At 29.8% G+C, this 15,283-nt stretch overlaps 2 protein-coding genes across 2 annotated transcripts in view; both read right to left on the bottom strand.

Annotated features, from left to right (window-relative positions):
- Positions 1 to 1,955, bottom strand: part of LOC117175439 (putative protein TPRXL) — a 10,101-nt gene extending 8,146 nt beyond the window's left edge. Inside the window, exon 1 of the mRNA XM_033365147.1 lies at positions 1,931 to 1,955. Coding sequence (XP_033221038.1) covers positions 1,931 to 1,955 — 25 coding nt within the window. The remainder of the gene's footprint in view (positions 1 to 1,930) is intronic.
- A 2,137-nt stretch (positions 1,956 to 4,092) lies between these two features.
- Positions 4,093 to 15,283, bottom strand: part of LOC117174701 (protein gooseberry-neuro-like) — a 69,145-nt gene continuing 57,954 nt past the window's right edge. Inside the window, exons 4-6 of the mRNA XM_033364009.1 lie at positions 9,382 to 9,578; positions 6,823 to 7,225; positions 4,093 to 4,385 (exon numbers count right to left, since the gene is read on the bottom strand). Of these exons, the coding sequence (XP_033219900.1) occupies positions 4,153 to 4,385; positions 6,823 to 7,225; positions 9,382 to 9,578 (833 nt within the window). The 3' untranslated portion in view covers positions 4,093 to 4,152. The remainder of the gene's footprint in view (positions 4,386 to 6,822; positions 7,226 to 9,381; positions 9,579 to 15,283) is intronic.

The raw sequence follows: 15,283 nt of genomic DNA, 5'->3' as shown, positions 1-15,283 counted from the left end.
CAACTTATTTTCGGATTTTTATTTGTATTATACTCGTTTCACGATGATATTGAAAATGTTGTTTGTATTTACGTATTTCTAATGGCTCAGGAGATCCTTCTAGAAAGTTACAATTTTTATTTTTTTGAAGAAGATTTTTAAGGTTTATACTCGTTTAGATCCACCGATTCTGAATTTTTAAAATAAAAATAACTAATTTAATTTTTACAATTTTTTCATTCATCAATTTGAATCTCATTGAGCCAAAAAAGGTTCGATAATTTCAGCCAAGACAAGGCTCGACTTAAGACGAGTAAATTCCATTTTACCTGCCGTGGCCATAAAAGTAAGACGAAGGCCTATGTCCCGACTCAGTTTTGAGACGCAGTCAGACATCGACGTCTTGGAGACGAACTCAAGATATAACCAAGTCGAACTCAAGTCGAAGCATTTTTACTCGGGTACAGAAGATTAGTTTTCCACCAAACAGTGGAATTTTTTATTTAAAAAAAGGCATTTCTGCTAAAACGGAAACATTTTTTAACAAACAAAAATTTCCAACAAAGATTTCAGTTTAATTTCAACACCAAAATATGAATTTTCAACAAAAAGCTAATTTTCTATCAAAATAGTAAAATTTTTAACCCAAGGAAACGAATTTTCAACAATACAGCTAAACTTTTATTAAAAAAGGATTACTTTTCAATAAAATTGTTGAATTTCCAGCTAATTTATAACATTAAAAATAAAAATATATTACTGTAGGATTGTCAACAAAGAATATATTTTTTAATTACACAGGCCCACAAAAAAAGTAGTTTGCACGAGACAAGTGAATAGGCTATTCCTATGGATTTTGAGCCGCTGATTCCAAATGTGGCCTTCGAATTCCAACCACACGTCAAAGTTTTCCCCTAGATGCAGAAAATAAGGAAAACCCTAGGAATAATTGCTGGGGTAATTCTAGGGAAATTGGTGGTCTTTCTTAGATTGTGTAGATTTACGCGGGAAAAAATAACAAAAACCTAGGCTTTTCCCTACTTTTTGAATCTAGGGAGAAAATGGTAACAGCCCGAAAATTATAGAGGTCAGATTTAGATTGAGTGCGCAAAATGCAGAGGAAATAGCATTTTTGTTATTTTTTGCTATATAAATCAGTATTACATGAGCAAGACCTTTAATTTCCCTAGATTTATCCTAGCTAGGGGAAACGGAAAACACTCTGTGGAATTTTTGTGTATGAATTTGGTCTTTTCGAGTCCCAAAACATAAGAATATGCCACTCGTACGTTTATTCTTCCGTATTATAAAAATATATTTGATATAAAATATATTTGATATATTCCGAATCATCAAAATAATGTTCAGAATATTCTTAGGTTTTCCCCTATTTTCTGCATCTAGAGGAAAACTGAGACGTGTAGGGGAAATTCTGAAGCCAAATTTAGAATCAGCAGCTCAAAATCCATAAGGGTAACATAGTCACTTATCTCGTGCAGACAAATTTTTCTACGGACTCTGTAACTATAATATCCTTAGGTTTTCCCCTACTTTCTGCATCTAGGGGAAAACTGAGACATTTAGGAGAAATTCTGAGACCAGATTCGGATTAAGAGGCTCAAAATCTATAAGGGTAGGCTAGTCACTTGTCTCGTGCAGACAACTTTTTTTTGTAGGCCTGTGTTATTATTAAGCCATTAAGTAACGGTTACAAGAATTGAGTCTAATCTCGTTATATTGCCGGGAACCCAGAAATTCATACAAGAAAAATGATCACCTCGGTGAAGAGCTTCACAAAGTCATTATATTTCATAGATCACACAAAAATACGCAAGCTGACTAATAACCTCAGAGTAAGAGCTATACTCTCTGCTCTATTTACATCCACTAAGTTAAGCTCTCCACAGGGGCACATTAGTATCTAAGACTGTTCGTCTTAGGCATCTCTCACTCTGCTGACACTCTTCATCGGGCATTTCTCATAAACTATTTGTCACCACACTTTTCGGTGCTAGCATCTCTCTGTAGTTACCTTCATGTCCATGCATTTCCTCATGCAAAATCTCGTGATTATATGGCTTTTTATATCGTTTCGATTCAGGGTCACATTCAAAAATTCTAACTAGTTTTTCAACGATCTGCCTCTGCGTACGACGCTATTTACTTTACCTCATCAGTCATTTATTTTTCATTCTCGCAATAAGCTTAAACCATCTCAACGAATTTATTTCAAATTTGTCAACCAGCGTCTCTTCTACACTAAATTCTTTGAAGATTCTGTCATTATTGACTTTTTTCAATAGCGTTTTACCACACATATTGCGTATGTATTTCATGCTAATTGCGTTAATTTTCATTACATACCATTCTTGTTAGGTCCTGGTCTCTTTACCATACAGTACAGTAGGTGTAAGTACGGAATTATATATTGTCATTTTAGTTCAATCTGCTATATTTTTACTTCTGGAAATGTTAAAAAAAAATTTTCTACACAGTTTCCTGTCGTAGCATGCTACTTCAGCTTCATTTACATTCCATATACATTTTCTCATGCAAGCTCTTGTGTATCTATGACCTTTTGTATCTTTTCGAATCAGGTTTCCATTTACACATTCCAACCACCCTTCCCTGGGTCTGCTTTTGGGTACGCTACTATTTACTTTACCTAAATATACTTGTTTCATCAGTCGCTCTCCTTTTATTCTCTCCACGCGATTATACCATCTGAACCAATTTATTTTGATCTTGTTAAACAGTGTTTCTTTTATAGCACATTGTTCGAGAATCTTCTCATTACTGCCTTTGTCCATTAGTGTTTTACAGCAAATATTGCACAGGAATTTCAAGCCAACTGCGTTATTTTGACTCTGAATCTTTTGTTTCTAGCTCTCCCTACCGCAAAACACAGCGAGTGTAAGTACAGAATTACCTAGTGTCATTTTAGCTCTATATGATATATTTTTGCTTCTGGTGATGGCTTTTTTCATACTTTTCTCCACATTTTCTAGTCCTGCCATACATTTTTAGCTTTCTGCACGTCCATACATTTTCTCATGCAAGCTCTTGTGTTTCTATGACCTTATATATGTTTTCGAGTTAGGTTTTCAATTACATATTCCAACCACGCTTTCCTGGGTCTTACTTTGGGTACGATACCATTAACTTTACCTAAACATACTTGTTTCTTAGTTGTTCTTCTTTCATTCTCTCCACATGACCAAACCATCTCAAAAAAATTATTTCACTCTTGTTAAACAGTCTTTCCTCGACAGCACATTGTTTGAGAATCCTCTCATTGCTGACTTTGTTCATTAGCGTTTTACCGCACTATTGCACAGGGATTTCATTTCAACTGCGTTAGTTTTACTCTTATTCTTTTCTTGGTAGGTCTCGCTAGCGTATAGCACAGCGGGTGAAAGTACAGAATTATATATTGTGATTTAAACTTCATCTACTATATTTTCACTTCAGGTAATTGTTTTTAAAATATTTTTCTACACACTTTCTTGTCCTGGCATACAACTTTAGCTTCCTTTACATCCATACATTTATTTACCTAAACATTTTTGTTTATAATTTTCATTCTAAATCTAATTTTTCTTCTTTACTTCATTTTCTCCACATGACTAAACTATCTCAACCAATTTCATTCACTCTTGTTAAACCGTGTCTCTTTTACAGCTTATTGTTTAAGAATCTCCTCATTACTGCCCTGGTCCATAAGCGTTTTACCGTACATATTGCATAGGAATTCCATACCAACTGCGTTAATGTTACTCCTTGGTTAATTGTCTTTTTTACTGCTTTGATGTTTTGTTAGTTTTACTCCTTTGTTCATTAGCGTTTTACCGCGTGTATTTTGAAACAATTTCAAATAAAAATGTAAAAATTTCTCATTTTTAATCCTTGACAGTTAGTTGATGTCCCTATCACTCATAAAAATTCCCTGAATTTTTCCCTAAATTACAGGTTTCCCCTGACCTACGGCCACTTCTTTCTGAAGGAATTAGAGATTAGAGGAAGGATGGTGGAAGTCAGAGGGTATGAAATGAAGAATGCCTTTTAATTCTTGACTCTCTATAATTAATAAATCTGCTATTTACAATATATAATATATAATTCTCATCTTTCTATAATTTATCATTTATCATTTATGATGCTAATTATCTAATGCTAGAATCCGATTCCACCGATGCTACGATGATAATTAAGTTGTGCATGTTGCGCGTATTCATAGTTTTGATCGTACCATTCCGCGGAAGGTGTATTTGCACTACTGGAAACTTGAGCTCCATGACTTGCGTGGGAAGCCAGTTGGTGAGTGGCATGTGATGAAGGATACTCGCCACCTTGGAAGTGGTTAAATTGACTCCATCCAAGTTGCGCCCTGGACCAGTCGGTATTGCCTGCAACAACAAAAATAATAAATAACAATCAAAATAACTACACACTTTTCCGAGACGATTTAATTTATAATCCTAACAAATAGCAATGAGGTTTGCTTCAGACACAAAAAGTTATGCATGAACAATTTTTTAGAATCAACATAATAACTTTCAAAGGAAAAGTTTGCGTGATTTTTGTTTATATAAATCATTAATACTTATGGGATTTTAAGACCAGCAATTTTAGAAACATCTCTTGGGCAAATAAGCTCCCTTTCGGTTTAGGGGAGTGGGTGAGAACTCCCAAAAATGTGGTCTAGTGGAAGTGGATTATGCCGGATTAAATGGGAATATCCTGGATTGCCTCTATACACATAATTACTCAGGTTTACCTGAGATAATTTTGGTTTGAATAGGATTATTTTGGATTTCATAACATTATGATAATAATTTTGCCTGAATTAAACTCACGCAAATTTTTAACAAAGAATTAACAGTTTTCAAAAAATTCTTGAATTTTTAACTAAGAAAATTAATTTTTTACCGAAAAAGACAAATTTTCAAAAAAACGACATGACTTTTCCACAAAGTAGTAGAACTTACAATTACAAAAGATGAATTAAAAAAACAATCATGAAACTAGTTACATTTTCGACCAAATAGATGAGTTTTCGAATATAAAGTGATTAATCTTTGACTGAAATAGTCAAATTTAGAGTCAAAAAATAAGTTCTCAATCAGAAAATAACGATTTTTTAACAAAATGGCTCAATTTTACAGTAAAGAGATCATTTTTTTCCTAAATTGAAGAATTTTCAAACAAATAGTTTAATATTCAAACCAAAAAATGAATTTTCAAGCAAGAAGTTAAATTTTTCCCCAAAAAGACGAATTTTTAACAAAACACATGAGTTTTTAACAGAGTTGTTGAATCATAAAAATAAAAAAAATAATTTATTTAAGAAAACAGTTAAATTTTCTCCAAAAAATGCAGAAGGTTAATTTGCAGTTAAAATGAATTTTTATCCGAAAAACAACGATTTTTAAAAAAAATTAGTTTAAATTTCAACTAAAGAGATGAATTTTTAACTTAATTGAAAAATTTTTATACAAGTCGTTGAATTTTCAATTTAAAACATGCAATTTTAACCAAGAAGTTTAATTTCTGCCAAAAAGATGAATTCATTAATTTTGCAATAAAAAAAAACTAATTTGAAAGAAAATGGTTACAATTTCTAACAAAAGAGATGAGTTTTAAACTAAAATGAAGAATTTCGAAATAAAAACTTTCATTTTCTATCGAAAAAGAGAAACAAATAGAAAATAGGAATAAACAGTTTATTTACTCATTTTCAATTAAACTGAAGAATTCTGAAACAAGTTATGGAATTTTCAATTAAAAAAAATTAATTTTAAACAAAGAAGTTTAATTTTCTACCAGAAAAGACGAATTTTCATTCAGTCAAACATGTACATAAATTTTTTAACAAATAATTGAATTTTCAACTGAAAAAATCAATTTTTATTTAGAAATAGAAGTTACATTTTTGATTTAAAATATTAATTTTTTACCCAAAAAAATTTATTTTAAACAAAATTGTTAAATTTTCAACAAAAATATGAGTTTTTACCGAAAAAGAGGAAAAAATAGTTGAATATTCAAACAAAACAAAAAAAGAGTTTTTAACAAAAAAGTTCAATTTTCTACAAAAAATAGAGGAGAGTAATTTTCAGTCAAAAATTAATTTTGAACCAACAAACAATGATTTAAAAAAAAAACAGTTCAATAGTTGAATTTTCAATAAAAGAGATGAGTTTACAACGAAAATGAAGAATTCTTAAACAAAAAGTTTAATTTTCTATCAAAAAAGAGGAATTTTCAATAAAATACATGAATTTTCTACCAAATTTGGCCCTCAAATTACAGTTCATTCAAATGTATTTAATTAGAATTAGGTGAAATATCTTATATATATATATACAATGCATGAAATGCACAATACAAACAAGAAACTGGGAGTACGAAACATTTCAGATGTAGATTCAAGCAGGCTAATAATGTGTAATTAATGAGAATTAATTAATTCGAAAATTCATAGATTAATTTAATTTAATTTGAATTATAAATTACTAATTAGAAATAATAAATATATAAGAAATTCTGGCTTTCGTATTAACTAAAATATATCTTACAAACGGATTTTCTTATTTGTTTTACACATATATTTGTTACACACTATATTTATGCATTTTATTTTGTATATCTGTTATCCGCAGCAATATTTTTTGAACCCACAACATTTCCCAGAAAAGTTGATCAAGACATGAAATATATTGCAGCAACTTTGCACATCAATGCTGAAGCTATCGACGTGAAAAGTTGCTGCAACCTTGCATGCTGTTGTGGAATATTTATAAAAATGTTTATTCCCAATTAAAAATCCATCAGTCAACATACCGCTATTATGAGAAAGAGTCGTAGGTGCCCCATGAGCAGCAGGTGGTTGAATCCCAGGAACTTGGCCCAGTTGCATCCCACTTGCGTGCCCAGACAAAGGTCCCAGGTGTCCTGAGAGAGCCACGTGACTATGCAAAGCACTACTCATAGATGTAGGCACTTGAGCCATGGATGAGGCCATTTGAGCCACTGAGCCAGAAACTTGGTGGAGGCTTGTTGGCACTTGGTGAAGAGTTGTTGAGCCCTGGTGAAGTGTCGTTGGCACTTGGGGAATCCCTCCAGGAATTTGGCCCAAATCGTGACCTGTAGTGTATTGACAAGTTGCCAAGGGGAGGCTGCCCACTGAATGGGCGATACTTCCAGCGTGTTTGCGAAGTCTCGCTCTCCGATTGCTGAACCAAACCTGAAAATTAAATGGTTTACTTAAATTATTAAATAATATTTTTTCCCGGAGTCACCAATCTGACTTCTGACCAAAATTGCTTAACCGCTGAGATCGCTATATGTTCCCTCTTTATGTTTATATTAAAACAAAAATGAAATTTTCAGTTAAAAAAATTAATTTTTAACGATAATAAGAATGTTTAGGAAAATAGTTAAATTTTCGATTGGAATGATGAATCTTCAATAAAAAAAATTTTCAATAATGAAGATTAATTTTCTCCCAATAAAGTCGATTTTTCAATGAACTAGAAGAAATATCAACCAAAAGGCTGTATTTTACACTAAAAAGGATTAATTTAGGAAAAATTCAATAACATGATTTAATTTTTAACCAAACAGTAAAAATTTCAACAAAATAGTTTAATTTTCGAAAAAAAAAGAAATCTTAAAAAATAATATTGATTTCCTACCAATTAAAACGTTTTTCCAACAAAGTGAATGAATTTTGAAACAAATAGTTGATTTTTTGACTAAAAGGTATCAATTTGCAACCAAAACTGGAATCGTTGATCTTGAAGTGAAAAAATTAATTTTTAACATGAGAAAAAAAAGATGAATTTTCAATCAAGAGGATTATTTTTTCCCACAAGACGAGTTTCCAACAAAATACATAAAGTTTGAATAAAAAATTTACATTTTTAACTAAAAAATATTAAATCTTTAAACCAAAATAAAATTGGTAAATTTTTGTTTTAAATGAATTAAAAAAAAACAACGAATTGTCAGCAGATTAAATTTAAAGAAAAAAGACTAATTGTAAACCCAAAAAGACGCATTTTTCACTAAAAAATATCAGTTTTTAACCAAAAAGATGAATTTTCAACAAACAAGATTATTCGTCCTGAAATAGACGAATTGACAACAAAATAGTAGAATTTTCTACCGAAAAAGATTAATTTTTACCCAATAAGTTAAATTTTAAACCGAAAAGATAAAGTTTCCAGCAAGAAAACTATTTTCTACTAAACAGATGAACTTTTAACAAAACACATGATTTTATACTAAATATACCCATTAGTTAAATTTTCCACTCAATAGTTTAATTTGTATCCAAATACTAAATTTTTTAACCAAAATCATGAATTCTTATGAAAAAAAATAATTTTGAATAAAATAGTTTAATTTTCTTCAAAACTATTTCATTGCTAATAAAAAAGACGACATATTTATAACACAGTTGAATTTTCTACCCGAAAATAAAAAATATTAACAAAAAGTTAATTCACAATAAAATATTTGAATTTTCGAATAAAAAAGTGAATTTTTTATAAACTAGTTTCACTTTGTATCAAGATAGTTCATTTCCCAATAAAGAAGATCAGTTCTCAGCGAGAAATGTAATAGTTAATATTTCAAAGAAAAAATATTTGAATACTAAATAAAAAAAACTGTTGATAGTTCAGTCAAAAAAGATTTTAATTCAAAATGAAAAACAGAAGAATTTAGCCATAAAAGACAAGTTTTTAACAGAATAGTTGAATTCCCAACCTGATAGTTGAATTTTCAATCACAAAAGATACATTTTCCATAAAAAATGGAATAGTTCAATTTTTAACTTTAAAAATTTATTTTCATTCAACAAAAACTAATTTCGAGTAATATGGTTAAATCTTCACCAAAGAGATGAATTTTCAATAAGAACTTGAATTTTACACCAAGAAGATTTATTTTCTACGAATAGCGACTAATTTGATCTACTCAGTTACGTCCACTGGTGGAATGAGTAATTTTGAATGAGATGAACTGTAACTTTCTTTGATTGAATTAGTAATTTTGAATAACTTAATCAGTAATTTTCCCTAATTATTATTCAGTTTTTTAAATTGATATAACCAGTATAACTTTTGCTAATAAAATCAGTGCTTTTATTCGATCTTATCCGTAATTTTAAATGCGTTAATTAGTTAAGGAATAATTTTACTACTTTATTATATCAGACAAATCAGTCACTTCTATTAACTGAAAATCAGTCAAGTATGATTAATTCAATCATTTAAGTTTTGACTGATTTAGTTGTAAAGTGTATTTTATTCCCCTTAATTTTTAGTTTCAAACAAGGAAATTATATAAAAAAATTAATTTCCTACCGATTTATATAGTGAAAATTAAACTTACTTGTATTCTTGCTTCCGTAAGGCCAGTTCTTTGTGCAAGTTCTTCCCTAGCATAGACATCGGGATACTGAGCTCGCTGAAATGCAGATTCCAGTTGCTCAAGTTGTTCGCCCGTGAATGTTGTTCTACTTCGTCTCTGCTTCCTTTTAAGTGGGATTCCAGGTTCACTCTCCGTTTCCGAATCGTCGCCACATCGACCTGAAATTGATGAAAAGAAGTTTGATATTAACATAATGATCAAATTAACAAATCTACTTGGAGACTGGTTTTAAACTTTATTTTTCAATTTAGGAATGTACATGTATTGTAATATTGCTATACATGTGGTGCAATATTGCGAAAGAAAGTTTGTAAAAAAAACTAAATGTGCAGGTGCGGGGATTCGAACCATCACCGCTAAATTCTTAAGTCGAGTGCATCACGTAATAGACACTAAACAATTTTCCAACACCGGTCTCCCAATTTTCCCTTACATTCGTATAGTAAAAGTGTGGTAATATCTAAAAAAATTTTAACAGGGATACGCTAATAATTTAAGAGGGGGGTCAGTGAAAGTAACTTTAGGAACTTAAATAACATTTAGTATCTATACTGATGACAAAGTTGAACCAAGTTTGCGAGTTTTGCGAAAGATGGCCCTGGAACGGGTTTTTAGTTTTTACATCTTTCCCCTATATTCTCTTGTTATCTCCCTTTTTAAAGAATTTTTGTTTTTTCCACTGTCTTCCATAAACTTCAAACAAATAAACCCAAATCCTAATAAGACATACCAACTATTTTTTATTGAAAGTTTAATATGTTTGATTCAAAAGACCACTGTTATATTTTTGGTTTGGAATTTATCTCGCTTTGTTCCAAAGCCGTCTATTTGGTCGAATATTGAATTATTTTGTTGAAAAGCAACTTTTTTTTAGTTCATCTTTTTTGGTGAAAAATTTAACTGTTTGCCTGTAAGTTCAACAACTTTGTTGAAAATTCATTTTTTGTGTTTTGTTAATAATTAATTTATTTGACTGAAAATGTCACTATTCCATTTTTGGTTGAAAATTGATTTTTTCTAGTTAAAAAATCAAGTATTTTGTCGAAAATTCGTCATTTTTCAAAAAAATAATCTTCTTGATAGAAAATTTATCCTTTGTGATTAAAAACGAAACTTTTTGGTGGAAAATTAATTTGTGTTAGTGAAGTACATAAATAATTTGTTGAAAAATATTGCATTAGCAATTTATAATTTTTAAATTGAAAAATTATCTAGTTGTTTAAAATTAAACTACCTTGTGAAAAAACCATTATTTAGGTTCAAGATTCATCATTTCTGTTGAAGATAACTATTTGGTTGTAAATTACCTTTTTTTTAATCATATTTTTCGATTGGAAATTTAACTGTTTTCGAGAAAATGTGTGTTTTTGGCTTTCCAATTCAAGAATTTGATTTAAACAAGTATTTATTTGAAAATTGAAGTATCTGGTGGAAACTTTGTATTTTCTAATAGACAATTAAACTTGCTGAAAAATTTTCTTAGAAATTAATCTTTTTTGTTGACAATCTAACTGCTTCATGGAAAAAAAATAACTTTTTGGTTGAACATTCAACTATTTGGTTAAAACAATCACTTCTTGTCGTTAAATATTAATCAATTTAGCTAAACATTCATATAGTTAATTAAAAATTTGACTATTTTGTTGCAAATTTGTTTTTCGATTTGTTAGAAATTAAAATATTTGTTTTAAAATTGAACTATTTAGTTTAAAATTTATCTTTTATGTAGAGAAAATTAAAATACTGGGTGAAAAAGGCATGATTCATGAATTTAGCTGAAAATAATTTCGTTGGTTAAAAATTCGTTTTTTTGGGTATGAAATCAATCTTGTTTGTTGAAAATTCATTTTGTTCTGTTGAGGATTTTACTATTTTGTTAATGACATTTAAGCTTTTTAAAAATTACAATTGGTTCAAAATTCTTTTTTCGTTGTTGAACAGTAGTTTTTAAACTAGAAATTTAACAACATTTTTTATACTTTTTAGAAAATTAATCTCTAATGATATAGAAAATGAACTATTATCTTGAAAATTCAGCTTTCTGGTTGGAAAAGTCAACTATCTTCTAAAAAATGCGTATTTTTTGATTTGAAAATTCAAGTATTTTGTTAAAGACGCAACCCTATTTTGGTTGAATTTCTATCATTTGTATTCCAAGCTTTGACCATTGGGTTCGAAATGCTCCATTGTAGGTTGAAAATTAAAATATGTTGTTAAAAATTAAACTATTTTGTTACACATTCAACTATTGCATTGAAATAACTCTTTTTGGTCGAAAATTCAACTAGTTAGGTAAAAATTAACTTCATTCGCTGAAAATTCATCTTTTTGGGTTAAAAATGCCTCTGTTTTGCCTGGAATTTCCACTTTTTATATTGAATTCAATACGGTACCCTCATTAACTGTATTTAAAAAATTTATTACCCTATTTTCGTGAAAAATCACCCTATTTTCCATGTTTTAAAAGTATTTTGTGTTGTTAAGCCTAGTATTTTAATTCAAAAACATGAAAATTGTTAACGTAGTTGTCGGACTGCACCTTTCCAACATCTTCGATATTATTTCCTAAAATAGACCATTGAGCACTTTGAAAATTGACCAAGTATCGACCATCGATTGTACACCTGAAATATACACTCGAGCATGAAATTAAATTCCATTTTGGAGAGCATTAAGACGAGAATAGAAAATATTGTGCGGAAGCTGGGGCAGGACTTGAACAACTGTCCAGTTCTGATCCTCGTGACAGGACAATGAGACTCCGCAACTGACGAAGATAGGATAATACCATTGACAGAAGATGACAATGGGCTAAAGTCGACTTAGTGCAAATATTTGTAAACGCGATACGCTGACCAGTTCTTCCCTTTTTCTATCTCTATTTTTTCTTTTAAAATTTAGATTCTCATTTCTTTCTCGGTTTCATATAAATAAAAAAGGAGAATAAAGGAAAAGGGCCTCGTGGTTTTTGGCGCAATTGTCGTAGAGCCTCTCGAGTAAGTGAACATCAATGAGTATGGGATATTTTAGAGACAGCTGACTGACTCTTTAAGTGATTGCTAATAGAATAAGAAAGATTCCCCACTTGAAGAAGAAATCTTTGTGTATCTTTTCACCTTTTGATGAATACAAAACCAGCTAAAGAAAACCTATATGTGTAGGCTTATACCAAGATTCCTATTTTTACCGATATTACCGACATCGAGTTTAAATAGGTGCTGAAAAGGTTCGTGGCCGTGCAAGAAAGCGTAGCTTAAGGGGCTGTTAGATAAAATAATCAAAAAGTGTTGAGAATTGGTCAGTGATCAAGAACAACACTTTTTGATTATTTCTCACCATCATCAAATGATATTACCCTGGTCTACACTTGAACATCCTCTTGAACAAAAGAATAACTATTTACTAAAAGAGAAATTGTTAAACATTCAAACGAACTTGGAGAGTTTTCAACAAAGCAGTTGAGTTTATGATTAAATATTTGAAACTTCAACATACAAAGGTGAATTTTCAACCATTTAGTTAAATTGTCAAGCAAAAAAATATGAGATTTCAAATAAAAACAGTTGCACTTTTAACCAAATTTCAGAAAGCAGTGAATTTCTCAATCAAAAAGCAATAAATTTTCAATAAATCAGTTAAATTTTTTACCAAAAAATATTTTTTATTAACAACATAATTGAATTTTCAACAAACTGGTTAAATTTTCAAATAATGAATCTTCAAAAATAAAAAAAAAATGTTAACAAAGAATTTCAACTTTGAACAAAGAAGTTGAATTTTCAAAAAGAAAAAAAGGTTGAATCTCGACGTAAAATATAATAGTTGATATTTCAAACGAAAAAAAATTTTAATTGTAAATAAAAAATATTTGTATTTTTATCCAAAAAAGATCAAAATTCTATCAAAAGAGACAAATTTTCAAACAAGAAAGATTCTTCGTTGAAGAGAGAGAAAAAAATGTTAACCGAATTGTCGACTTGTCAAACCAATAAGGAAAATCTTCTGCAAAATTTCTTAATTTTCTCTGATAAATAATAGGATATTTAACAAAAATAAAAATTTTTAACAAAATAGTTGAAATGAAAGTACGAATCTTCTACAAAATAATTAACTTTTCAAACCGAAAATATGAATTTTCAACAAAAAAGTTAAATTAAAAAGCGAATTTTGAACAGAATGTTTGAATTTTCAACTAAAACATTTCAATATTCTACAAAAACCTAATTCTCAACCAAATAATTAAATTTTCATTTATATACTATCAATTTGTCATTAAGAAATTAAATTGTAAACCAAAAAAATTATTATTTTTTCGGCGAAATAGATAAATATTAAATCAATAAAATGAATTCCAACAAAGTAGTCAAATTTTCAATCAAATAATTGAATATGCAATCAAGAAGAATGATATTCTAACAAACAAGTTGAGTTTACAACAAAAAATATAAAATTGCAACCAAATACTTGAATTTTCATCTAAAAAGATCAATTTTAAACAAAAAATGGAATAGTTAAATTTTCAGTAAAAAAAAAATTAATTAAAAAAAAATTTAAATTAAACAATTAGAAATAAAATACATACATTTTCAATTGAATTGTTGAATTTTCATCTCTTACAATGTTTGTCCCCCCCCCCCTCGTCCTAAAATTTTTTTTTAATAATAATTGAATGTATCATTATAATCGGCGTAACACCAGAGGTGACCCCCCTTCCCCCAATCCTTCAGGCGTTATATATTTTTTGAACGGCCCCAAACCAAAAATGGAACATTTAAATTATTAATAAAAAAAAATTTTTTTTCAGATAAAAGAATTTTCAAAAAATTAAATAAATCGTTGACCGGTAAAATGAGTGTCTACAAAAGTAGTTCAACTTGCAACCAAATAGTCGAATGTTAAAACCAAAAAACTCTGAACCAAAAATATATTCTGTAAATTAGGGATTCTTTAAAAAGGAGGAAAAGAGGGGAATAGCAGAATATTATGTAATAGAATAGAATTATACAATTAATTTTTAATGAAAGAAAAAGAATTTAAAAGCTAATAGTTCTATTGTTAGAATTATTAATCAACAGGAATACATTCCGAGCCACAAATATAATAATAGATTTTTCAATTAAAAGGCTTTATTTAGATGATTGTAAAATAAAATAACTAATTTTAATTTTTGCAAGCATTTCCGAAATTCTTTTTTACATTCATATTTTCCATGTATGGTTTCACATTCTGCGTTAACTCTTCCCGCCCTACATCACAAATCGTCTCAAAACTGTTACCTTCCCACCCCGCCAGTGTGACGTAATTTTTTGAACTGCCCCAAATGTCGGTAAGTTGGAATCTGCATTTATTCTTATAATTAATTTTCTACTTTTTCCATTAGCAAATGAACAATAAAAAATTCATTTCCCGCAACTTGTGTGGCATAAAAGGGTGTTAAAAGCGCGATAATGTCTTCTCGGCCATGCGAAGAGGAAAATGAGCTTTCTTTTTCGAAATTACTGCATGGCGTATGGTTGAGGGTTTGGATCGTTAAAATACATCAATCGTATGAAATCTCCGACAAAATGGCTGTCGGAGGCAAGATGGTGGTCGGATTTTACGAGGACTTTATGGAACCTTATAATGGACCGTGGCACATACACGGAACCCATTTCGAGCGAAATGCGAATGCAGACAGACGTATTAGAAGCACGCTCGAACGCGATAAACGAACCTACCTGACGAATATGAACGCAGCTTATTGAAGATAAAGAGTTAAAAATTAAGAGGCAGAACCATATGTAATATTTATGGGATGCCATAGGTTGCATATGGTATGGGGCAGTTACAAAAATACACAATAATTCCAGGGGGTCAGCGGGGG

This window comes from Belonocnema kinseyi, chromosome 6 (assembly GCF_010883055.1).
Source record: "Belonocnema kinseyi isolate 2016_QV_RU_SX_M_011 chromosome 6, B_treatae_v1, whole genome shotgun sequence".
NCBI classification, from domain to species: domain Eukaryota; kingdom Metazoa; phylum Arthropoda; class Insecta; order Hymenoptera; family Cynipidae; genus Belonocnema; species Belonocnema kinseyi.
This window is presented reverse-complemented; position numbering and strand designations above follow the sequence as displayed.